Source organism: Eubalaena glacialis, chromosome 1 (assembly GCF_028564815.1).
Source record: "Eubalaena glacialis isolate mEubGla1 chromosome 1, mEubGla1.1.hap2.+ XY, whole genome shotgun sequence".
NCBI classification, from domain to species: Eukaryota; Metazoa; Chordata; class Mammalia; order Artiodactyla; family Balaenidae; genus Eubalaena; species Eubalaena glacialis.
The window spans coordinates 25432020-25454337 of NC_083716.1; the positions used below are offsets into that span (position 1 = coordinate 25432020).

At 55.9% G+C, this 22318-nt stretch overlaps 1 protein-coding gene across 6 annotated transcripts in view; it reads left to right on the forward strand.

Moving 5' to 3' along the window:
• The window catches only part of COL17A1 (collagen type XVII alpha 1 chain), a 51136-nt gene that overhangs the window by 25454 nt on the left and 3364 nt on the right, over positions 1 to 22318 (forward strand). For 4 of the 6 annotated variants that reach the window (XM_061197632.1, XM_061197554.1, XM_061197930.1 and 1 more), the window contains exons 17-51: positions 314 to 526; positions 1116 to 1337; positions 1693 to 1722; positions 2101 to 2127; positions 3481 to 3507; positions 3610 to 3672; positions 4429 to 4533; positions 5307 to 5369; positions 6029 to 6064; positions 6699 to 6752; positions 7122 to 7157; positions 7690 to 7725; positions 8374 to 8436; positions 9639 to 9674; positions 9956 to 10027; positions 10837 to 10863; positions 11826 to 11861; positions 13704 to 13739; positions 13975 to 14055; positions 15183 to 15218; positions 15849 to 15926; positions 16842 to 16895; positions 17015 to 17056; positions 17219 to 17272; positions 17737 to 17796; positions 18129 to 18155; positions 18480 to 18512; positions 18591 to 18665; positions 18977 to 19027; positions 19500 to 19625; positions 20169 to 20306; positions 20644 to 20712; positions 21021 to 21161; positions 21668 to 21757; positions 21858 to 21968. In XM_061197632.1, the coding sequence (XP_061053615.1) occupies positions 314 to 526; positions 1116 to 1337; positions 1693 to 1722; positions 2101 to 2127; positions 3481 to 3507; positions 3610 to 3672; positions 4429 to 4533; positions 5307 to 5369; positions 6029 to 6064; positions 6699 to 6752; positions 7122 to 7157; positions 7690 to 7725; positions 8374 to 8436; positions 9639 to 9674; positions 9956 to 10027; positions 10837 to 10863; positions 11826 to 11861; positions 13704 to 13739; positions 13975 to 14055; positions 15183 to 15218; positions 15849 to 15926; positions 16842 to 16895; positions 17015 to 17056; positions 17219 to 17272; positions 17737 to 17796; positions 18129 to 18155; positions 18480 to 18512; positions 18591 to 18665; positions 18977 to 19027; positions 19500 to 19625; positions 20169 to 20306; positions 20644 to 20712; positions 21021 to 21161; positions 21668 to 21757; positions 21858 to 21968 (2448 nt within the window). The remainder of the gene's footprint in view (positions 1 to 313; positions 527 to 1115; positions 1338 to 1692; positions 1723 to 2100; positions 2128 to 3480; positions 3508 to 3609; positions 3673 to 4428; positions 4534 to 5306; positions 5370 to 6028; positions 6065 to 6698; positions 6753 to 7121; positions 7158 to 7689; positions 7726 to 8373; positions 8437 to 9638; positions 9675 to 9955; positions 10028 to 10836; positions 10864 to 11825; positions 11862 to 13703; positions 13740 to 13974; positions 14056 to 15182; positions 15219 to 15848; positions 15927 to 16841; positions 16896 to 17014; positions 17057 to 17218; positions 17273 to 17736; positions 17797 to 18128; positions 18156 to 18479; positions 18513 to 18590; positions 18666 to 18976; positions 19028 to 19499; positions 19626 to 20168; positions 20307 to 20643; positions 20713 to 21020; positions 21162 to 21667; positions 21758 to 21857; positions 21969 to 22318) is intronic. The other 2 variants (XM_061197703.1, XM_061197856.1) reach the window with 2 other exon arrangements.

Below are 22318 nucleotides of genomic sequence, written 5' to 3' on the forward strand. Positions count from 1 at the left end.
ACTCTATATGCCTTATCTCATTTCATTCAACATCCATCTCATGAAGAAAGGTCAGCTTTGAACTCTGTTTTATAAAAAGTGAAACAGAGAGGTTAAGTGACTTTCTCTGGGTCACACAGCTCAAGGCCGGGATCGTCAGACCTCCGCTCTTCGCCAGCCACAGCCCTGTGTTTTTTCCAGGAGCCACACAGGAACCTGAAAGCCCCACTCACATTCACTCAGGCCCACAGGAAGGCACCAAAAGTTTGAGAATTTGGAGGGAAGAGGGCAAGAGCTGCCTGCATTCACCTTACCCTTGCCCTCTCTTCCACAGACTTCTACGGCTACAACCGCCACCGTGGGGGCGGCAGTAGCAGCGGCAGGGGCGCTGGCAGCGGGGTCTCCGGTGGAGGCGGCAAGGGCGCGTGGGGGGCGGCGCCAGCCTGGTGCCCCTGCGGCTCCTGCTGCAGCTGGTGGAAGTGGCTGCTGGGGCTGCTCCTCACCTGGCTGCTGCTCCTCGGGCTGCTCTTTGGCCTCATCGCTCTGGGTATGTGGTAACGGCAGCCCCGCTGCCTCTTCCGAAGGGCAAGAATCGGCGAGTGTCCCGAGTGTCAGGGGCCAAGGGTCCCGAGATCATGGGTGCAGACCCCATGTTACTGCAGATGAGAAAACTGGGCCTCCAGGAGGCATCTGGCCAAGGTCCCAGGGCTGCTCCGTGGCTGAGCGGGGACTCTAAGGCAGCTCCTTGGTCCTGGCCCCAGGCCCCAGGCCCCAACCCTGTGGCATCCTGCTCTAAGCATCTGGCTGCCCTTAATAATCAGGCCAGACCTTTCATAGCCTCTTTACTTTCCACGTTCTTTTGGCTCTCACACCAGCTCCCTGGGAGAGAGAGGGCCAGCTCTGTGACCATCTCAGATGATGGCCAGGCGTCTTCAAGGCTTGGTTCCGAATTCGAGTAGCTCATCCTGCTGGTAGCCACGACAGACTGTCTCCCCCAAAATATTCCAGCAAAATGTCCCCATAGCATGAAGAAGCCGCCACGGACTCCAGAGCCCCCTTTTCAGGCTCCCTGGAAGCTTGGAAGGCACTGGCTCGGGGGCCCCTGTGCTGACACTGCCTCCGTGTGTCCGTTTCAGCCGAGGAGGTGAGGAACCTGAAAGCACGTGTAGATGAGCTGGAGAAGGTCAGGGGCAGCGTGCTGCTTTACAACGAGAAGATGGAGAGGAGCAGCCAGGACTCTGTGCCAGGGGTTGCACCGAGGCTGGAGGAAGGTGTCGGGAAATCTGGGCTTGATGGCTACAGTCAAGAAGACCTCTGGCAATTCATGAGGGGCAAGCTGATGGCAGAACAGGAAAACGGTGAGCACATCGCAAGGCAAAGGGCCAGTGGCTCCCAGTCCCGGCTCCTGTATGTGGAGTGGTACCCATTTAGGGCACTCTCAAGCTCCCCTCATTCAGCCCTCTTGACAGCCCTGGGAGGCGGGGAGGACCCGTATTGCTATCCTATTTTACAGCTAGTAAAACTCAGACCTGGGGAGACTTGCCCATGATCAAGATCACACAACCTGCACACTGTAGAATCAGATTGCTAGCCCTAGCCTCTGTGTCTTCCTGCTGTACCACGGGGATCCCCTTCAAATGTGTGTGCGCGTGTGTGTATGTGTGTGTGACACAGAAGATGTGCAGCTAACTCAGGCTTTGCTGTCTCTTGTAGGAAATCTCCGAGGAAGCCCTGGCCCTAAAGGTATCACAGTGGATGGAGCCCTTTCCCTGCTCTCATTTCCTGCACTTGGAGCTGGGTTTTCTGGGAGGACTGGAAAACTTCTCTTTTTTCCAAATTGAAGGATGAGCAGTGGAAAGATCTTACAGAATCTGTTGGGAGGGTTGAGAATTGGCTCTTCAGTCAGAATATCTTAGAATGAGAAGGGAACTAAGGCATCATCTAAGAGAGGCCGAGTGAAGTGCCCAAGAAACGCAGACGGAGACCGCGAGGAAGCTACACCACAGGCCAGCTCACCTTGAAATGCCATTTACATGCTGTCAGCTGGCCTTAAGATACTAGGAGAGAATGGCCCTTGGGTTCTCACCCCATCTCACAGTTTTCATTTCTTTCTGATTTTAGGTGACATGGGAAGTCAAGGCCCTAAAGGTAAACAAAACCTGGAAAACTTTACCTTAAATATTAGTGAGGGTTGACAGTTTGAAGCAATCAGCAAGTGTCAGAAAATGCACCTCCCACTCCCCTGGCCATCTCCCCTTGCGGTAGGACCGTGAATTGCAGAGCAGCCTGCACACCCTCGGGCTTTTGGGACCCGGGGGCTTGATGACAGAGCAAGGCCACATCTCTGGGGCAGCACTGTCGTTGGCCCCTTCTCAGGGATTCCCACGCCAGGGACCCTGAGGAGGCCTGCGTCCAGGGCCTGCATCTCCCCCAGCTGCAAAGGGCAGCCTGAGGGCCTGCTACTGCGCAACCCCCGGGGAGATTTCGAGAAATACAGATTCCTGGGCCCTGCCAGGAATCAGATGCTCTGGGGATGGACCCCCTCCCCCCAGGTTAATTCTGATGAACCAGGTCAGGAATCACCGATCCAGGTGAGCAGCCTGCTCTCAGGGGTTTTAGCCCAGGGAGGCTGGGAATAAAAGCCACCAGTCAGGAATGGAGCTCCTGGGGGTGGGAATACAGTAGGAGCACCACCACCTGCCTCCAGGGGAAGTGGGGCATCTGGCAGGGAGACAGGACATAGTCACAGGAAAAGGTGCCCCTCAGTGTTGGTTAGCTGGGGGACAGTCACCTGCTAACTTGGGTGGCACAGTGTCGCTGTAGGAAACTGATATATGTCCTCAGAAAAGTGGTCTGACAGTCACTGGGACAGGCCTAGGGGTGGGAGGAAGAGCTTTCCAATCCCAGTGACCACAGAAGTGCCCCTTGATCTAGCTGAGTGGGATTCTCAAGATTCGGGGTATGTGGGAATTGCCGGAAGATTCTGGGCCCTACTGCCAGGGCCTCTGATGAGCAGGTGTGGGTGGGGCCGTGAGCCTGTGGCCTGGATCAGCCCGGGTGGTTCTGAGGCCAGGGGTGCACAGACCATTCTGAGAATCACCATTGGGGATGACAGGGTCGCCCCTCTCTCCTTCCCAGGAGATCCCGGTGCAGGAATTGGGGTTCCTCCACTTGGTGGCCCTCAACTTCAGGATTCCCTGCCCCGACACACACACCCTGGGTCACCGCCTCAGCCCCCCTTCCTCAAGGCTCCAGCTTGCAGGTCCCACACCCCTCCTGACCGTAATATAGGATGCCCAGTCAAATGTGAATTACATATAAACACTAAATCTCTTGTCACTATAAGTAAAAGTTTATTCAATGTTTATCTGCAATTCAAACTTAACTGAGAGTCCCATATTTTCACTTGCTAAATTTGGCGATCCTACCTGAATTCCACTGGTGGCTCCTTTAGGTGATCGGCCTGAGTCCTCTGGCTGACTTTTCTCTCTGTTCCCACAGGAGATCGAGGGTTCCCTGGGACTCCAGGTGCGTAGCCTCTGATGGTTCTGCTGGGGTTGCAGGCTGCCCAGTCCCTGCTCCTGGGGTTTGGGAGGAAAACAGGGCTGAGCTATTCTTGTGTGTCCACAGGTATCCCTGGGCCCTTGGGCCACCAAGGTCCAGAGGGACCAAAGGGACAAAAAGGCAGCGTGGGTAAGAACCGCTTTTCTGTTCACTTATTCCCTCATTCCCTCATTCCCTCATTCATTCATTCATTCATTCATTCAGTAAATGTTCGTTAAGTGCCTGCTGTGTGCCAGACCCTGTTTTAGGTGCTGGGGAGATGTGGTGAACAAAACAAAACCCCTGCCTGCTTTTGGGTGGAGATAAACAATAGACATGATAAATAAGTGAAGTACATAGAGGGAGGAGGTGGCTCGTGAAATGGGAACACGGAGCCCAGTGGAGCCTTGGGAGGGCTGAGGGGTAATTGAAAATAGGGCCGGCAGGGAAGGCCTTGCTGAGAAGGTGCCATTTGAGCAAAGATGTGAAGGCGGGGAGAGAGCCAGGCCTGAGGAGATCTGGGGGAAGCTTCTAGGCAGAGGGAGCAGCTACACGCCCTGGGGCCAGCGTGTGCCCATGGGTCTAGGAGCTTGGGGAGGAGCAGGAGGAATGGGGGCGGGCGCTGGAGCCCACTAAGAAGGCAGAGTCGAGAGGGAGGGGCCCTGGAGGCCTTGTGAGGGTTCAGCCTTTACTCCCAGTGAGTAGAGAAGCCATTTGCAGGTTGGGGCAGAAATGGGACACGATCCACTTGCATTTTCAAACTCTCTGGCTTCTGCTTTGAGTCTGGGCTACAGGGGAGAGAGAGAGGTAGGGAGTTGGGTGTGGACGCTCCAGGCAGGTGTCCCGCCAGCGAGGTGCTGCCTGTGGCATCCTTCGCGGCCCTGAGATGGACATTCCTGTCTTTAGGAGAGCCTGGCATGGAGGGACCCATGGGCCAGAGAGGGCGAGAAGGCCCCATGGGACCTCGCGGTGAACCAGGGCCTCCTGGGTTTGGAGAGAAAGGAGACAGAGGTAAGAGGTGATTCCTTCACCAGGAGGGTCAGCTGCGTCCACACTTCCTTCTTACATCGTTCTCCCTCCCTCTGTCTTTTACTAGCATTAGCTGAGCACCTGCCTTGAGCCAGGGGCTGTGCTGGGCCCTGCGGAGACTGTGGTCTAATGAGGGGGCGTGGGCTGGGCTGTGCGTTCAAGCCTGGGGCTAAGACCCCTGCAGTCTGAGTCCACAGAACGTGGTCACAGGGAGAAATGATCTTCCCGAGAGGGAGTGGGGACGAGTCAGGGCTGAGGTGGAGAGCTCAGGGCAGGGCCTGACGGAAGGCAGAGTGGGGTGCCTGCCCTGGAGCCTCTCGTGGCTGGAAGGAGGCGGGGAAAGCTTCAGACACAAGCCCAGCCCTGGAGGGAGCTGGGAAGATGTTGCATTAGATACTTAACCGTGAGCCTGCTTTCATCAGGGGAAATGAAGCACAGACACCAGAAATCCTCTCAAGGCCAAAAGATCGTGAGCAAGAAGCTTTATTTTTAGCTTCACTCTCTCTCAAAAATATTGCTCAGCCAGGCAACAAATATTTATTGAGCACCTACTGAGTGCCAGACTTCATGGAATATAAAGACTCTGGAGGTAGAAACTGAAGGTGTTTTGCTGATTCTTGGCCTCATGGAGGCCCCAGTGGATCAGGGACCACCGGCAGGTTGGGAAGTGTTCCCTCCACCCTGCAAATGACACCACTGGGCTGGGTGGGCAACCAAACTGGGGGTACCCTCTCAAAGTGCTTATTTCTCCCCAGGGGATGCTGGTCAACCGGGCATTCAAGGCCCACCTGGTGTCCCAGGTTCTGTGGGTCCCAAAGGTAAGTCAGGTACCCAGACGGTACCCAAGTTTGCCACATCCAGGATGGATCTCAGAGGTCCAGGCGCTGGGATCCCAGATGGTCCTAACCCACGGTCCCAGGCCTGTGCGGGGTCGACGGGCCCACAGAGGGTCCCCCCACAAAGAAGTCCCTGGGCATCAGGATTGGGGCTGTATTTTTGGCTCTGTGGTGGATTTGGGAGTCACGTTTCCATCTCTCTTTGATGGCCCTGTCATGTGGCCCCTAAGTGGGGGGATGGATCTGGAAATCAGAAGTCAGACAATTTCTTTGCTGGCTAGGGCCCAGATGCAAACATTTGAGAGCAATATGTCTGGACAAGCCAGGCAAATGGGGCCTTCTCACAGTGCGATGCCCATCTGGTCCACTCTCCTCCCTGCCCCTGCCCCTACCCCAGCTCAAATGTTTGACTGGGAAGGAGCAAAGGGTCTCTTGATCCCAGCAGCTACAGCTTCCTCCCTAAGGAGGACTTTGCACTGGGATCACTCCTGAACCCACTGGCTCTGGGGTCCTGGTGCGCACACGCAGCCCTCACCTGGGGGTGCGTGCCCCACCCCTTCCACCTGCCACTCACCATGGGGTCAGTGTCCCTGGCCTGTACCCGACCCATCTGATCATCGTTGTCGTGTTGTCCTCCTCAGGTTCTAGCGGTTTTCCTGGCCCACAGGGTCCCCCAGGTCAGTAGCCTTCTTCTCATAAATAGACGCTATTTCTGGGGCAAAGAGAGGGATATTAAATGGAGAAACAAACATTTTTAAAGCAAAAGAAGCAATTATAAAGAGAGCCTCTAAGAGACACAAAACTCACATCTGCACGTGTGTCCCCTGCGGCTGAGGCTGGTACCGATGGGTCCCATGAGCTCTGTTCTGACCTGACTTGGGGCACGAGGCCCTCCAGCAGCTTCAGCAGCAGGCAGCTCCCAGCCTGCCTTGATGTGAGCAAAGCGCCCGCCTCACCTGATCCCCTGTGGGCCAGAGCGTGTCCTGCTGTCCTGGGAGTCTAGAGCTGCAGCCCACTCTGTGATGCAGGCCAGCGTCTCTGCCAGGGTCCCGTGAGGGGTCCTCATCCCCGGGCCTGGTAATCGCAGGGACAAGGAACCTGGACCAGGACAATGTAGCAGGGACATGGGGAGGAGTCTGTGAACAGCGGCCCTTGACTTTTACTCCAGGGAGTGTGTGTGCCTATGTGTGTGTGTACATTTGTGTGCCAAGTAGGTGTGTGTACGTGTTGTGTGTGTGTGTGCCGTGTGCATGTCCCTCCCTTCCAAAGTTGGGGACCCTCATCCACCCATGTGGTTTCCTCTGTGTGCAGGCTCTGTAGGTCGCCAAGGGCTCCGAGGTGAAGTGGGACTCCCTGGCATCAAAGGTAAGCTGGGGGAAGGGGTTAGAGGGAGGGGACATCACCTTGTAGATGCCACTCACTTAAGAAGGAGGTCTGGGGGACTTCCCTGGTGGTCCAGTGGTTAAGACTCCGTGCTTCCAATGCAGGGGGCACGGGTCAAACCCTGGTCAGGGAACTAAGATCCCACGTGCTGCGTGGTATGGCCAAAAAAAAGGAGGAGGTCTGGGGGGACAGGGTCTGGTGGACATGCCAACAGCCTGTGCAGGCCGACAGGTGCATGAGGGGAAGGGGCAGTCAGGACCGCGGAGGAGCCTGTCTTCAGACACAGACTCTGCCCCTTGTTGGTCGTCCCTACCAAGGCTCTTTACACTAAGGTGTCCATTTCCTTTTCAGGTGACAAAGGACCTATGGGACCACCAGGACCCAAAGGTATGCTTCTCCTGCTGCTGCTCGGACAACACCACAGCCTGCAGACTCCTGGGAACCCAGATGTGACCCCTGCCCCAGTGTCCAAAAACCCATATGACTTGGCTCCTGGACCCTGGGGCTGGGAGGGATCTGAGATTCTAGTCGAACCTCTCAGGGAAACTGAGGCACAAAGAGGAGAAACAGCACCAGTGTCACAATGCTGTGGTTGGGTGGTCCTCGGGGTGGCATGGATGCAGCACTGAGGCTTCTTCCCTGTAGTCTGGTCCCCCTCTTGCCCACAGCACCCACTGGTGTGACAGCAGGGCCTGGGTCAGTTTGTGGGTGGGCCCTGACCCGGAAAAGATCTATCTAGTGTGCCTTTTGGGCTTTGTTAATGCTGAGTTCTTGCCAACATTCAGCTGACAGAAGCTTACAGGTACAGTGGGAACCGTTCTGCAGCCCAGGGTCCCTCTTCCTGGGTGAGATTCTTTTCCTTGCTCCTGACTGATGCTTGCTTCCTCCACCCCCCACCCCTGCCCCATTTTTATTTTAGGTGACCAGGGTGAGAAAGGACCCCGAGGCCTCACAGGTCAGTCCCACATAGGAATCTACTGTGATCCACTAAAGACTTTTTGTAAATCCATTGGGTACTGGAGATGGGGGAAAAAAATACAAAAGTAGGAGACAGAATCTCTGTCTTAAACCTTCAGGGGACTTGCAATCTAGAAAAAAGCAGGACAACATAAAATAAAGCACTGAATGGAGTATAAGCCAACATCAACATGTATGGTCCAGACAGTAAATGGTTGGGGCAGAAAAGGGAGTTTATGATTATCTCTGATTCTTTTGAAGAATTGAGTTGGGAAAATTAAGTTCTTCCCTAAGTGGCAGAAAATTTGCACTACTTGTATCCACTTACCTCCTGCCAACTTGCATGATTAAAAAGGAAATTAACACTACTAGTGCTTTGGCTACAAGGGGCAGCTTTTTGTTGCCAAGGAAATAAGACTCATATACAGGCCCCTTCAGACCAGGCGTGGCCTCTGGGCCAGTCCGTGCCTGCTGCTGGGGGTGGGAGGCCTGACTTTAGAATCAAAGCTGACACTGTGTCCCCAACCTCTGGTTGGCACACCAAGCTCCTCTGGTTGGGGAGGTGGCAGCCTTGGAGGTGGCCGGGAGGGTAGAGTGTTCTACCACTGTCAAGCTCCTCCAAACACCTACTTCATTTCCTTTGCAGGCGAGCCTGGCTTGAAAGGTTTACCTGGTGCTGTGGGCGAGCCCGGGCCTAAAGGAGCAATGGGTGAGTGTCTCACAGCAGCAAACACCATGGATCTGCCCCGCCGCAGTCATCATCATGGCCCTAGAGTTGAGATCCTCCTAGAGCTGCATCTCCCATTCTCTAATCTACCCACCCCTGGTAGAGGCTCCATTTACAGGCTGTTCCTGGATCTGGGCATCCCTCTTGGGGCTCAGAGAGCTGCCGCTTTCTCTAACAGTTTCTTACTGCTCTGGAGGGGCTTGGCAGGACATGGTCCATCTGCCCCGGTTCCTGCCTCTAAGATCCTCAGGCCCTTGGGGAGGACAAACAAGGGCTGAGGTTCTTTGGAACCCGCAGAATTCCAGGCATAGCCCTGATACTCCAGGGTTCAGCCCTTTGGCTGACCCTTACTGAGGGACCTGTCAGCCAGGACAAGGAAGCTGGCTAAAGACCCCCCACGGTGCCAGGCATTTGACACCACGTCCCAGAAGGGTCTAAGCCCCACCAATGGAGATGTGGTGCATTCATGATCTCATTCATTAACAAAGTGTTAGGAAGCACTGATGGTGTGCAGGATGCTGTGCTGGGCGAGTAAGATGCTTTACCTCCCTCGAGGGGAGATAAAGCTTGTGTGAGATGACAAGGGCCATGAAAGGTACAGGGTGCTATGCGGAAACAGTAGAGAGAGAAGTTTCTTCCAACCAGAAGGATGAAGGAGGTGGCTTTTCAGATGGTTCTAAAAAGTAAAGATTTTAATCACATCAATTTAGAAAATGCCACGCAGAGACATGAGTGAGGAAAGACAAAGAGGTGGGAAAAAGCAGGTGGGAAGAGCTGGTCCCAGAAGGACATCACTTTGGACGGAGGTTAGGATAATGCCTACAGCAGAGGAGACAAGATCTTGGAGAATCTTGACCTCCAGGACCTGGACCAAATGAGGTCGACGTGTATTGAGCATCTGGTGTGTGTGAGTCCTGTGCCATCAATGCGGGAGAGGCAGTGGGGGCCATGGAACAGTTCTCGGCAGGAGAAGAGGCATTACTGGTTTAGGAGGAGAGGGCAGGGGGAAAGCTGCACCCTGCAGGTGTGACAACGACAGGGCTTCTTCCACGTCTGATGGCTGCAGGAGGGGATGCAGGGGCGCCCCACCTAGGAGACAGCTTGTGAGGCTGTAAGGCAGTGGAGGGAAGGGAGTCCCAGAGTAGCTCCCAGAGTCACTGATGAGCTTGCATCTGCTTTCCTAGGACAAGCTGGCCCCGACGGACACCAAGGCCCAAGAGGTTGGTCACTGAGCTGCTCTCCTCACTCCCCCGGCCCGCCACTCCCCACCCCACCCCCACCCCTCGCCTACGTCCCAGCGCGCAACCCCCAGCCCCCCGATCACAAGGCCAGAGGGCGTACATCACAGGGAGGTGTGCAAGGTCCCGGTCTCATCCCCCTCCTCCCTTCCACCTGCCAGCAAGTTACTCAGTAAAACCCCAAGAGACCATTGGTTCCGATACATTGGCTGGTCAGCTTGCCTAAAAGGAAAACGTTTCCACGTTGGTCATGCTTTCTCTAGGGGAACAAGGTCTTCCAGGGATGCCCGGAACCCGGGGCTTACCAGGACCTTCTGGAGACCCAGGAAAGCCAGGTAACAGAGTAGGAAGCGGGAGCTGGCCATGCTGTGTGTGTGTGTATTTATGTACCTTCCTTAATCCATTTTCCTCTAGCAGCTCATTAGGAAAATGCCACAACTGCTGGCTTGAGCCGGGCACAGCGGCTGTGAGTCCTGACACCTGAGTCACCAAGTCTGGCAACTTGGAGAAGAGAGATCAACACTGAAAGCAAGGGGTTTTAGAAAGGGGCAAGGAGTCTCTTAAAAATGGCAGTTTATCGCTACCTCAGTGTCTGGGTCCTCTGAGACCTTCCCCTGTGGACCCCCTTGGGCTGTACCTGGACCCTCGCCAATAGCCACCAGTCTGGGGAGATAAGCCGTTGTTAGGGTCTCCACCAAAGGCCCAGCAGGAGCAAGATGCTCAGGGCTGCAGGAGGAACAAATCAAAACAAGCCAAGAAAGCCGGGAGGACAAGGTGGCAATCCTCAGGGGCCGATGAGGAACAGGGGGCCTCCGGGCTCCTTTGGTGGGTGCACAGATGGGGAGAGCACCCAGGAGGGAGCCTGGGGGCAGCCTTAGGGGTCAGTGAGTGTATGAACTTTCTGGGTTTGTAGCTCTCAGACCCCAAAGGGTCTGTGACCCCAAATGGGCTAAGAACCATCCCCTGATGGAGCAGTGAGTCAGAAAACTGCTCTCATCCAGGGCTGTGAGGACCCTGGAGTCCGGCTGCCCCAGACACGGGGTTCGTCCTCCTGCGCCCACCAACCCCTTCCGCCTGCTCCTGCTGCTGAGGGGTCGGCTCCTCCGCCCTTCAACTCTCCTCTCATGTCTTCTACTCTCCATAGGTCTCACAGGACCCCAAGGACCTCAGGGTGAGTCATCGGGTCACTGCCACTTCAAATGCCACCGCCAAGCCTCCCACTCCCAGCATTCGGCAGATGCTTCTCCAGTCACCTTAGTGTCTCCTCTCCTTCCCTCACTCCCCCAGCAAAAATGGGTTCAGGTCATTTTAATGTGGGTCTTGAGAAACACCTTAGGAAGGAAAAATATGCACAGAACCATCTAGAAAGCCATTCTAGGAGAGATGAGGTTAGATCACGTGTGAATTCTGTCTGCCTGAGCCTGGTCCCCTTTGGTGCAGGGACCCCCAAGAGGAGGCTCCAGGCCCAGGAGTCCCATTAGCCCCGCAGAGGCCCACATCCCCTGTGGCACGGTAGGGAGTGGGCGCTCATCTCATGCAGAAGGGCCCAGCCTCCCTGGGACAGCCCCAGTGTCAAAGCCTGTCCGATAGTTGGACAGTGTGCACCCACTTGGATTTGAGAAGCTGTCACCACACCAGCCCCAAGTCCTAAAGGAAATTAGGCAAAGATGTAAAATAAAATCAAACAGCATCTCCCTCCAACAGTTGAGCGCCCAGGGATATCTTTCAAATGCTCCCTGGTGGAGTTGTGGACAAAAGCAAGAGGGGGTGTTGCATCAGATACAGGAAGCCCAGCCCCTACTCCCCCAGGCTGCAGGGCCGGTGGGTTACAATGGCCGCTTTGCAGGCTGCAGGGGGCTCATCACCCAGAGGGACTGGGACCCCCCAAATCTGGGCCTGTGAGCCTCTGCCTCCAGCCCAGCTGTTGCTCCATTTCCTAGAGAGGGAGAAGGGCTCAGAGCAAGAAGCTCCCTCAAGGGGGCTGGGCTAAGGCAGAAGGTTGAGCCAGGTGGGTCTGCAGGTTTCAATCAGCAATTGTGGCCTTGCCAGTGACAGAGCGCTAGGTACTACCACAGGGGGTCTGGAATTGCTGGCCCTTAATCATCCTGACTGACTTGTTTTCAATCACACCAGGACTTCCTGGTACCCCCGGCCGACCAGGGGCTAAAGGTAAGTGATTTTCCAAATTAGACAGTCACTGGTCATTTTTGCAGGAGGGGAGGCATTGGCAGGAGGGAGGTCCCTCTGTGGCCATAGCCTGGATCATTAGTGGCATCTAGTGGCTTCAGTGGAAGGCTGTGAGGCTGGGGAGCCAGGGATTCTTCTGATCAATTAAGCCCTGAATCCTCAAGCCCCACCCTTCCCCCCACAATCCAGAGCCTCGCTTTGGTGCCTGGATGTCTCCAAGCCCTCGATGGAGGAGGATCTGCAAGGGTGCTGTCCCCACCGCTGACTCTGTAATGCCCCCCATGAGTGCTCTGTCCCCTCACCTAGGCGTGGTCCCCCCATGATGTGCCTCTTCCCTGGGACAGGTTTTGTGGTCCACACAGGCCTCAGTGTAACGGGGACACTGCCACCCCCTTTCTGAGAGGGGGCTTTGATGCCGGCAGTGAGGAGCCTCTCATATGTTACTAAGAGGGCAATGTCAGAGTTCTCAGAGGGGCATCCTCAGGACTTTGACCCTTACATGTAGGGCGACACTCGCATCCGGTCTGGGCCATCAGACCCCAACCCTGAGCCAGTCCAGGAAAGGGGCTGCTCAGGGACGGTCCTTCTCCTTCTGTCCCTGTGACCCCACGTTCCTGAACCCTGACGTTCGGTGGAGCTGCCGTCTGTCACTGTCACCTTGGGAGGGACCTGCTTTCCAGAAACTATGGCTAACCACGGGTTGGGCCAAGGAGTTCTTTCAAGTACAGCCCAAGCAGACATGTCTCTGGGTCCACAGATCTGCTCATGGATTGATGGCATCTTTAGTAAGAGATCAGAGGCTTGGGGATTCTCGAGGAGAGACACCCTGCCCTTCTCCAGGGCCTGTGACTTTCTGTCCAGTGTGCACAAGAGGTGGACATTTTACCTGATACTGGATTGTGTTCCAACAAAAATAAACTCAAGTGCTTTCTCTTGGCCTTGACCCCAAGGGGCTGGCAGATTGCAAGCAGAGCCCATCCCTCTACTTCCCCAAAGGGGGAAATCGATATCACCCCTCAGTGTGTGGATGACTGAATTGCCCACAGGCCTTGGGAAATGACAAAAAAGTCCCAGAAGAATCTCCAGTCAAGGGTTTTTCCATCCTCTACTTCACTCACTTGGTTCTTCAGAATGTGGATTTCCAATCAGTGGAGATTCCTCATCGCGACAGCCTTGGGAAAGTGTGAATCTGACATTCCCTTCTTGGAAGTACTCCATGCACATTTGCATTTTCAACCCTCTAAGACACAAGGCACAGAAGAGATCTGTTAACCTTTACGTAACTCGGAGTTTCCCAGACCACAGAAGCCCCTGTGGACTCTGTGCAGACCCTACTACTGTCCCAGGGAATTAGCCCCTGAGGAGCCCTGGGAACCGGGCTCTGCCCCGCAGGCTCACCGCCTCTGCTCTTTGACCTCTCAGTGCTTTTCCCACCTAAAGCGATTCCTTAGTAAGAGCCTGCAATGCCCAGTGTGGGAGAAGATAGAGTGTGGGAGGGGGAATGACTCCCGAGTCGGCTCATTCTGGCCTCACCAAAAGGCAAACTCTCCAACATCCGCAAATGAAGCCCCTTCGCAGAGTCCCAGCTTCTTCCAAAAGCTAATGTGGGCCAAGAAGATTGATGCTCGAGCCTCCAGGGTCTCCAGCGCAGAGATTGGTGCTTAATGCATCCTGTATGCTCCCCTTCAGTTCATTAAAATGCCTTTAGCCTGAGGGTTAGAAGCCCAGGAGTGGGTCTCAAATGCAATCAGAAGCCTTGAAAATGATTTATTGAGCCACTAATTGATCCTGGGAATAACCACTCTCCTTTTCCTCCCCTCCCAGGTGAACCGGGAGCTCCAGGCAGGATCGTGACTTCAGGTAGGCAGGACCTGTACTGTGTACTGGGTGTCTGCCCTGGCTCTGCCTCCACACCCTCCAGGTCCGCGGGCGCGGTGCTTTGGGCAAGGTGCAGTGCTGAGCTCTCCCAGTCAGAAGTGAGGAGGGTGGGGGGATTTCAGACGTAATACTGGCCTGACCTGGCCCACAGCCTGGCCTGGGTCCCCTCTGAGCGAGGAGAGTGGGGCTCAGCGTTCAGCGTGCCTTCTGTTTTCAGAGGGATCATCGACTCTCACTGTCCCAGGTCCCCCGGGACCTCCTGGAGCCATGGGACCTCCAGGACCTCCAGGTGCCTCAGGTCAGTCTGTTTTCTTGCTTTGCCCCAGATCAGCATCAGGCCTTGGTTGCATTTGACTGTAGCAGTATTCGCTCAAATCCTGAAACCCGGGCCAGAACCCAGGGAAGAGTAGGAAGGGGCTGAGAAAGCCCCTCCCGGACAGCCTGGTGAGCCCTGATCACTCCCCAGCAAGTATCCCAAGCCCTGCACGGCATTGCTTCACTAGGTCCCCGCAGCACCATTGGAGGCTCAAGCAGGTAGATGACACGCCTAAGGTCACACGGATAAGAAATAGCAGAGTCAGGGTTTGACCCAGGTCCTTCTGCCTCCAGAACCAGTATTTGACTTGTCAGAGTCAGTCCTCAAATTGTTTCCTCTTGGAAAACAACTTGATAATATGCATCAAGAGCAACAAAAGTGCTAGGAATCTATTTGAAGCAAATATCCCCAAATTGTCCAACAATAACGAGATGGCTACAAAAATATGAAGACTTAAAGTTGTTAGCAGATAACAGTGTTATTTAAAAGGGCAGATAACACAACGTTGTAAATCAGCTATGCTCCGATAAAAAAATTTTTAAAAAATAAAAGAGCAGAATACTCGATAATGTGTGCTCTGTAGTTGCAACTATATTTTTATAAGACAAAAAAATGCTGGAAGGAAATACAACAAAATGCCTGTAAGTTAAAGAATTGTGGGTGATACTTTTTCTATTTATCCAAAATGCCTGTTTTTTTATATCTATTTTTTAATTATTTAAAATGTTTGTGTGTAAATGAAATACATTATTTAACATGACCAATGCAAGTATGGATCGGCCTTCCCTCCTGATAAACTCCAGTGAGAGTGGGGACACTGGGGGTGTTTAGAAGTCCCTAACCATCGGAGGACAGTGTCAGAGAGGGCAGTCCTGCCCATCCCAGGGGCCCCAGTGCCTGGCAGAGGAATTCTCACTGGAATGGACCACAGGGCTACTCTCAAACTGCTTATTGCTTTCAAATAAGCAAGGTGACCTCTTTGGGCCACTGTTCCATGCCTTGTGAGGAAGCTACTTATGTACGCAGGCACCTGCCTTTTCTTCAGTTCTTTCTAGAACTTTGCCCCTAGAGGTGTGATAAAACCTTTTCTTCCCCAACCCCATTTCCAGGCCCCGTTGGCCCAGCTGGTCTCCCAGGACAGCAAGGTATGTCACACCCTGAAAGAACGCATGACTGTAGGCTGTGGGGAGAGCTTCCTTCCTGGGGTGGCCCTGCGCCCCATCTTTAAGTGAGAGATGTGCATGTTGGGAAGGGAGGTGACGGGCCACCGGGCTCTTCTCCAAGGCCTCGGCAAGGCCTCAGCAGCCAGAGGAGACACCTCCTCCCACCTTCTTCCATGTTTCTGAGACGGTAGGGGTCCTCCCGAAAGGGAGAATGAGGCTCTTGGGTCAGGAGCAAGCTCAGCTATTTTCACAGGCCTCAGGCCTCTGGGGACCAGATCCTGAGAATCGTGTCACTGTCCAGCAACTTATCCAAATACCAAAAAACGGCTCCAGTTCCTCCTGGGGTGTGTCTCGCTCCCAGCCAACACTCTGGCCCCGCCCACAGTCAGCTCAGCCTGCCCACAGTCAGCTCAGCCCCCCCACAGTCAGCTCAGCGCCCCCACAGTCAGCTCAGCCCCACCCACAGTCAGCTCAGCCCCACCCACAGTCAGCTCAGCCCCGCCCACAGTCAGCTTCGCTTGGCCCTGCCCCACCCCGAGCACTTGGGCAGCTCCAGAGGGAAAGCACTGACAGCTGCAGGCGGTGTCCCCCAACTCTGTGTCCTCCCCACAGGCCCGCGAGGGGAGCCAGGACTTCCTGGTGAATCGTTCATGGGCAGCAGCAGCTCCATCTCTGAGGTCCTCTCCGCCCGTGAGTGCCACCATGTTCTCCGGGACAGGTGACACAGGGGTGGGAGTGGGAGAGGTGGCCATGCACTGGGGCCTGCGGCAGCTGCACCAGTGAGTCATCGTGAGCCCCAATGTAAGGATGGCCAGTTCCTCTGAAACGCAGTGCTCGCTGAGAACAGCAGGGGTTTTATCGGCTGTGGAGGATGAGTCACAGAGGATGGCACAGCTGTCGGAGAGGCTCTCCGGATTCCAGGAGGACCAGGGTCACATGGGGCCTCTGAACCCAGCCCTGTGAATGTGACTGGAGGAGTCCTGAATCCCCCACACCATGAATAACGACAAGGGTCCCTGGGTTCTCAGCCACAGGCCCGGCCTAGGAGCGCTGACTCCTGGGTCCTCTGGTTCCCAGAGTCCTTTAAAGAGCCCAGGCAGAGAAGCCGCTGGGCCTCCCACCTGGGCACCTGGACACGTGAACACCTGAAGAGCAAAGACAACGCCAGCCCTGGTCTAACAGTCACCATGCGCCAGGCGCTGTGCCTTGACGTCTCACTGAGTCTGCACAAGGCCCTTGTGATGTAGATCTTGGGCCTCTGGTTTACAGCGGAGGAAGCTGAGGCTGAAAGGTCAAGAACTTGCCCACAAGTTGGCAGTGATGAGGCAGGATTTGAACTCAGGCCGTCTGACACCAAAGCCATGCTCTTAATCATCACTGCACACCCCCATCAGCCACCAGGGAGCTCGACTCAGCCCCGCCCTGCCTCTGAGCAAAAGGCACCTCTAGCAGAGGGGGTCTTGGAGGGTCCTGTGCCACGACCCATGACGCATGGCCTGGTGTGTGGGTGTGAGCACAGGCACCGAGGATCCTGGTGAGGGGTGAGGCTGGCAGAGAGCAGCCTCATGACAGCTTTTGCTCATTTCTGGTTTCTTCTTTCCACAGAGGGTCTTGATTTACGAGGTCCCCCAGGCCCACCTGGACCACCTGGGCCACCAGGTGAGCACCTCAGGGATCTTTGGAAGGTGGGGAATCTTGGGGGCAGGGGGCTCAAGGCACTTAGTGAGGAAGCCAAGATCCTGGGTTCAGCATTGCCTCTTCCTCACCCTCTTCTACAGGACCATCCATTCCAGGACCCCCAGGACCCCGAGGCCCAGCAGGTGAGAGCTGAGCAGTGGGAGGTGAGAGACAGTGGGACCCAGAGCCTAGGCTTCTTCCGGGCCAGCTCTTAGGAAAGAGCTTCTCTGTCACTTCTGCTCCTGGGCAGAGTGTTCCTGGCCCACCTCTTGGCATTAATAGGTCTTGGGTGCTCTCTTATCTAGGGGAAGGCTTGCCAGGCCCACCAGGCCCACCAGGATCTCTCCTGACCAGCTCAGGTAATGCTGGGGAGTCAAGTCGCTCCTGTTCTCTACCTCAGTCCCAGCCCCAGCACATGCCATGGTCATGGGCACGCAGCCTTTCTGACCTACTCACCATGCTTCCTCCTTCTGACTTTCCACCGTGAGTGTGTTTGCATAAACTCCATGCTACCTGCTGCGTGGAGAGAAGGTACTGATGCCAACCCAGCCACCCTGAGAATCCCTGGTTGCCTAGCCTGGGGGAGATCTGCCTTTGGGGAGCTTCTGGGCCAACTGGGGAGACCCAGTTCCTGTCCTCAGGGAGCCCAGGTCTGATAAAGTAGGTAGGACACATGCTCATGAAATGACATAAATGCTGACAGTATAACATAGAAACATATGGAAATAACTTTAGAACGTACTTTAGCCCAGAACTTGTCCCTAGTGGAAAATTCATCCATCCATCCATCGTCCACACTCAAAACTATTTCTCTCCTCTACAGAGACCTTCTTCTCCGGCCCTCCAGGCCCACCTGGCCCCCCAGGCCCCAAGGGAGAGCAAGGTGAGCATGGTGTCTTAGGGGGCGCAGGAGCCTGTATGTACCCCTGCTTACCCAGCTGGTGGCCGGGAGAGTTCGGATGAGGCTGGATGAGCGGGTCTTCATCCTCCTGCCCTATCCCATTAGGAGCTCAGCAGCCTGCAGCAGGGGGTGGGGGGTGGTCAGAAGCTCTGCAAAGAATATCCACCTCTGCCTTGTCCTGATGGGAGGAGAGGCACGAGGAGCCCTAAGCCCCAAGTCTGCCCTGGCCCTGGAGCCCCGACCCCTTCCCCATGGGCCCCTTGAAGTCACAGCATCTGGGTGGGACATGTCTCATGACTGTCTGTCTTCTCCAGGTGCCCCAGGCCCCCGAGGACACCAAGGTACAGTAGAACTGGCATCAAACAAACCTGGGGTAGGGGTGGGAGTGGCAAAGGCTGACCTTCCAAGATCCCTGAGCTTCTTGAGTTTGGTCCAGATGAGTGAGGGTAGATCAGAGTGTGTCTCTGATGGTTGAGAACTTACGTGCGTGCGTGCGTGTGTGTGCATGTGTCTGTGTGGCAGCTCTAGATACTACCCGAGGGCCGGTGCTGCCCCAGCCATCATGAATCTTGGGGAGCCTCGGGAGGGAGGTGGTGTCTTGGGCTGGGGCACAGGGAGAGGGAGGCCGGCACAGCTGACTGTCCCCTCTCTGCTGTGTCCCTCAGGCGAGCGAGGCCTCCCAGGGTTCTCAGCCTCAGGTAAGTGCTGAGCCCCCTGCTGCCGGCTCTGCCAGAGCCTCCCCACCTGGCTGACTGCACTGTGTTGTTGGCCTCCAGGCTCCAGTTCTCTCGGACTCAACCTACAAGGACCGCCAGGCCCACCCGGCCCTCAGGGACCCAAGGGTGACAGAGGTCAGTGAAGGCGGGGAGGAGTGGGAGCAAGGCTGGCTCCCAGAGCCCGAATAGAGGGCTGCGAGTACTTGCTGATGCTACAGCCTTGGGAGGAAGAGGAGGCTGAAGAGAGGAGAGCCTGGAGGGAGAAAGGGACCGGGGTGTGGGGAGACAGTCTCTGCCCAAGGAAGCTGTGACACCATTGCAGAAATGAGGCTGAGAAACATGGGACAGTTGTTGAGCCACAGCTGACAGTGTGGTTGAACTTGAGGAACCAGGGGAGGCTTCCTGGAGGAGGTGATGCAAACAGAGCTGCTTGTTTTGGATTCCAGGTGATCCCGGAGTCCCAGGGTCTCCCGGCATTCCCAGTGGGCCCTCTCGAGGTAAGAACCAAAGGTGCCCAAAGTTCTTCTCTCCTTCTTCAAGCGAGGCTGATCATGCCAATGAGGATGTTAATTAACTAATTCATTCACTTATCCATGATTCAGTGTTGATGAGATACTTTCTCCACGTGCTGGGATCTCTGAACTGCCTTTAAGGAGGTTACAAGTTAGCAGGGGTGGGAGGGAAGGATGCCTGCACGATAAAGATGACTAGCAACGCCGATGATGAATGATGGCGAGAACAGAGCCTGGGAGCTAGGGGTTCAGGGGCGAGGGAGGCCATGTGGGCAGTGAGCAGGTTGCCGAAGGAAAGGAAGGGCTCGGCCTGGGAGAGCTCCTAGGAGCTCTTTGCCACTGTCTTAGTTCTCCTACTGAGAAAGACTCTCCCTCCTCAGACTGTAAAAGCATTGCCTGGGCTCCCTTGTTGGACCCCAGGGTGGAGAGACCAACTCAGAGGCTTTCTCTCCTGCAGGGGGATCATCATCGAGCACCATGTTCATGCAGGGCCCGCCAGGCCCACCAGGGCCCCCCGGGCCTCCAGGCTCCATCAGCAGCTCCGGCCTAGAGATTCAGCAGTACGTCTCTGACTACATGCAGAGTGAGTGCCCGGCGTCTGAGTGTGGGGCAGCATGTGTGTGTGTGTGTGCATGTGCGCACACCAGCACTGCAGGTCTGTGAGCTCCCAGACACCCGCCTTCTCACAGCTGCCCACGTATTGATACATAGACTAGTCCTCACCCCAGCAGAGGCTCGTACATCCACATGCTCATCCACATGCACGTGCGCACACACACACACACACTTTCACACTGGTGTGCGCTCCCCCGACCTCATCCGTGTGCTCTCTGTGGAGGTGAGGGTGTGATTTCCACACATGTGGGCACCAGAGCTTCGTCAAATGGGTGGCTGACTGGAGTCTTGTTGGTCCACAGCCATGGAGAGCCACCTGGCCTGGCACAGAGTCTGCCTCAGTTTCTCCATCTATAGCAAGGGGAGTCTAGGCTCCCTGCTGGCCCTGCCTTGGCCCCTGTGCGGGATGGGATGGGTGGGTGCATTTCATCAAGTACTTCAGGTCACCTCTGTGGGGAGGACACGCCCTCTTGGGGACAAGCCTGACTTTGCTTTATTTCTTTGTTGGCAGGTGACAGTATCAGGTCTTATCTATCTGGAGTTCAGGGTCCCCCAGGCCCACCTGGTCCCCCTGGGCCTGTCACCACCATCACGGGTGAGACTTTCAACTACTCAGAGCTGGCCAGCCTCGTCGTGAGCTACTTACAGAGTAAGCCTTTCCCCACCCCTGTAATGACACCTTCCTCCCAGGGTCCACGGTTATTCCTGGAGCCTCGTCTCTTAATTTGCTGTTTGCTTTGCCCTTTTTCTGAATGTGATGTTCAGTGCTGAATTCACAGTAATCAGGCCGCCGAATCTAGCTTCAAAAAAGGTTTGTTCAGATTAAGAAATATAGAAATAAGAAATTATAAATAGCCTGCTAACACCCCCATGCATTCATTTCCCCCAAACGGAAACAGCTGGTTGACCGGGTCTTTGTGATTCTGGAGTAATGAGTGCGTTGCTTCAGTACCAGCTAAGCGGGTAACCGGTTTCCTTCCCCACAGCTTCGGGGTACAGCATCAGCACGTCCTCCACCTCCATTTCTTCTGAAGACATCCTGGCTGTGCTCCAGCGTGAGTCGGCTGTGGTGGGCTAGAGGGTGGGGTGCCTTCCCTCTCTCCTGCCCGCACTTGTCAGGCACACTTGGCGGTCCCTTGGGACAAGGAGCCACTCCCTCCTCGCTCCCAGCAGCCAGCTGGAAAGGGGGCATCAGCTCTCCCCTCTAAGGCCAGGCAACCGGGCAGGAGCCCCTTCAGCTACCGGAAGCTTGTTGATGCCCCGCTGGGGGTCTGAGAACCCCCAGCTCACACATCACTCGGGCCAGTCTGTGGGGAGGTTAGGCTGGACGTGTGGTCCATACTGGCGCCGCCTCTCCTTTCAGGGGATGACGTGCGTCAGTATCTCCGGCAGTACCTGATGGGCCCTCGGGGTCCCCCAGGGCCACCAGGAGCCAGTGGAGGTTGGTCCCTCCAGTCTTTGGACTACGCAGAGCTGAGCAGCCGCATCCTCAGCTACATGTCCAGTGAGTGTCCGCCTCCGTGGCAGGGCGGGTGCTGGACATCCCGGAAGTGGCCCCCTGGCCCTCTCCCGCCAGGCTGCACCCAACCCAGAGGGAGGGGGGGCACTTCAGAGATGTTCAAACCTGTGGCTCCAGAGCAGGTCACGGAGCTTGGCGAGGGAAGCCAGAATGAGTGTCCCGGGCACCGTCCTACACACGACTCACACGCACACTTCTCTATACACACATGCACACACGCACACTCCCACACACCCAGCAGGAGGAGGGCTTTGGGCACTTCTGACCTGCACTCTTCCCCGGCCCTGGGGCCTCTCCTTCGTGGTGCCATTACCCAGGGTCTCGTGTCTGCGTTACTCTCTGCCGGTCTCTTCCCACTGCCCCTCTCGCCCCTATCCCAGCCTCCACTTCTGTTCAGGTTGCTTCTGTCTGGCTTCCTCTCTGACACGGTGTCTCCATCTGCCCTTCCCTGTCTGATCTGCATCCATCGCAACTTGGGATTTGTTCCTTAGGCTCTGGAGTCCGCATTGGGCTTCCTGGCCCCCCAGGGCCCCCAGGCTTGCCGGGACCATCCTATGAGGAGCTCCTCTCCTTGCTCCAAGGTAGGGTCGAGCAGGGCCATCTGATCGAGTGCTTCGGGGTGGAGGGCAGAGCTCCTTGGCCCAGGCTGTGACCGATCCTTGCTCTTCCTTGGTGTCTCAGGGTCTGAATTCAGAGGCATTGTTGGGCCCCCAGGTCCCCCTGGGCCACCAGGGCTCCCAGGCAGCGCGTGGTCCAGCATCAGCATGGAGGATCTCTCGTCCTACCTGCAGAGTAAGGAGTGAGGCCAGCGAGGGCTGCAGCCTGACCTCCAGGGCTCCCGCGGGTCTGAGCCAGGGCAGCCATGGAGGGCTCAGCCCAGGCACCAGTCCTCCTAGAGCGGGTACAGGGCCGGGCTCTGGGATCCTGGAGGGGGACGCACTTGACGTTGAGGTGCTTTCAGCCCTGGCAGGGGGAGAAGTGGGGGGACACCATGCGTCCAAGTCACGAGAGAACTCAGGGGCCAGCGGGTGACCAGGTGCCCAGCCGGGAGCTCCAACTCCCAGCGGCAGAAGGGCTGAGGGGAAGGGATATGATTTGGGTTGAATGAGGCCCGGGACTGGGGGTGGAGGGCAGCGGGGAGC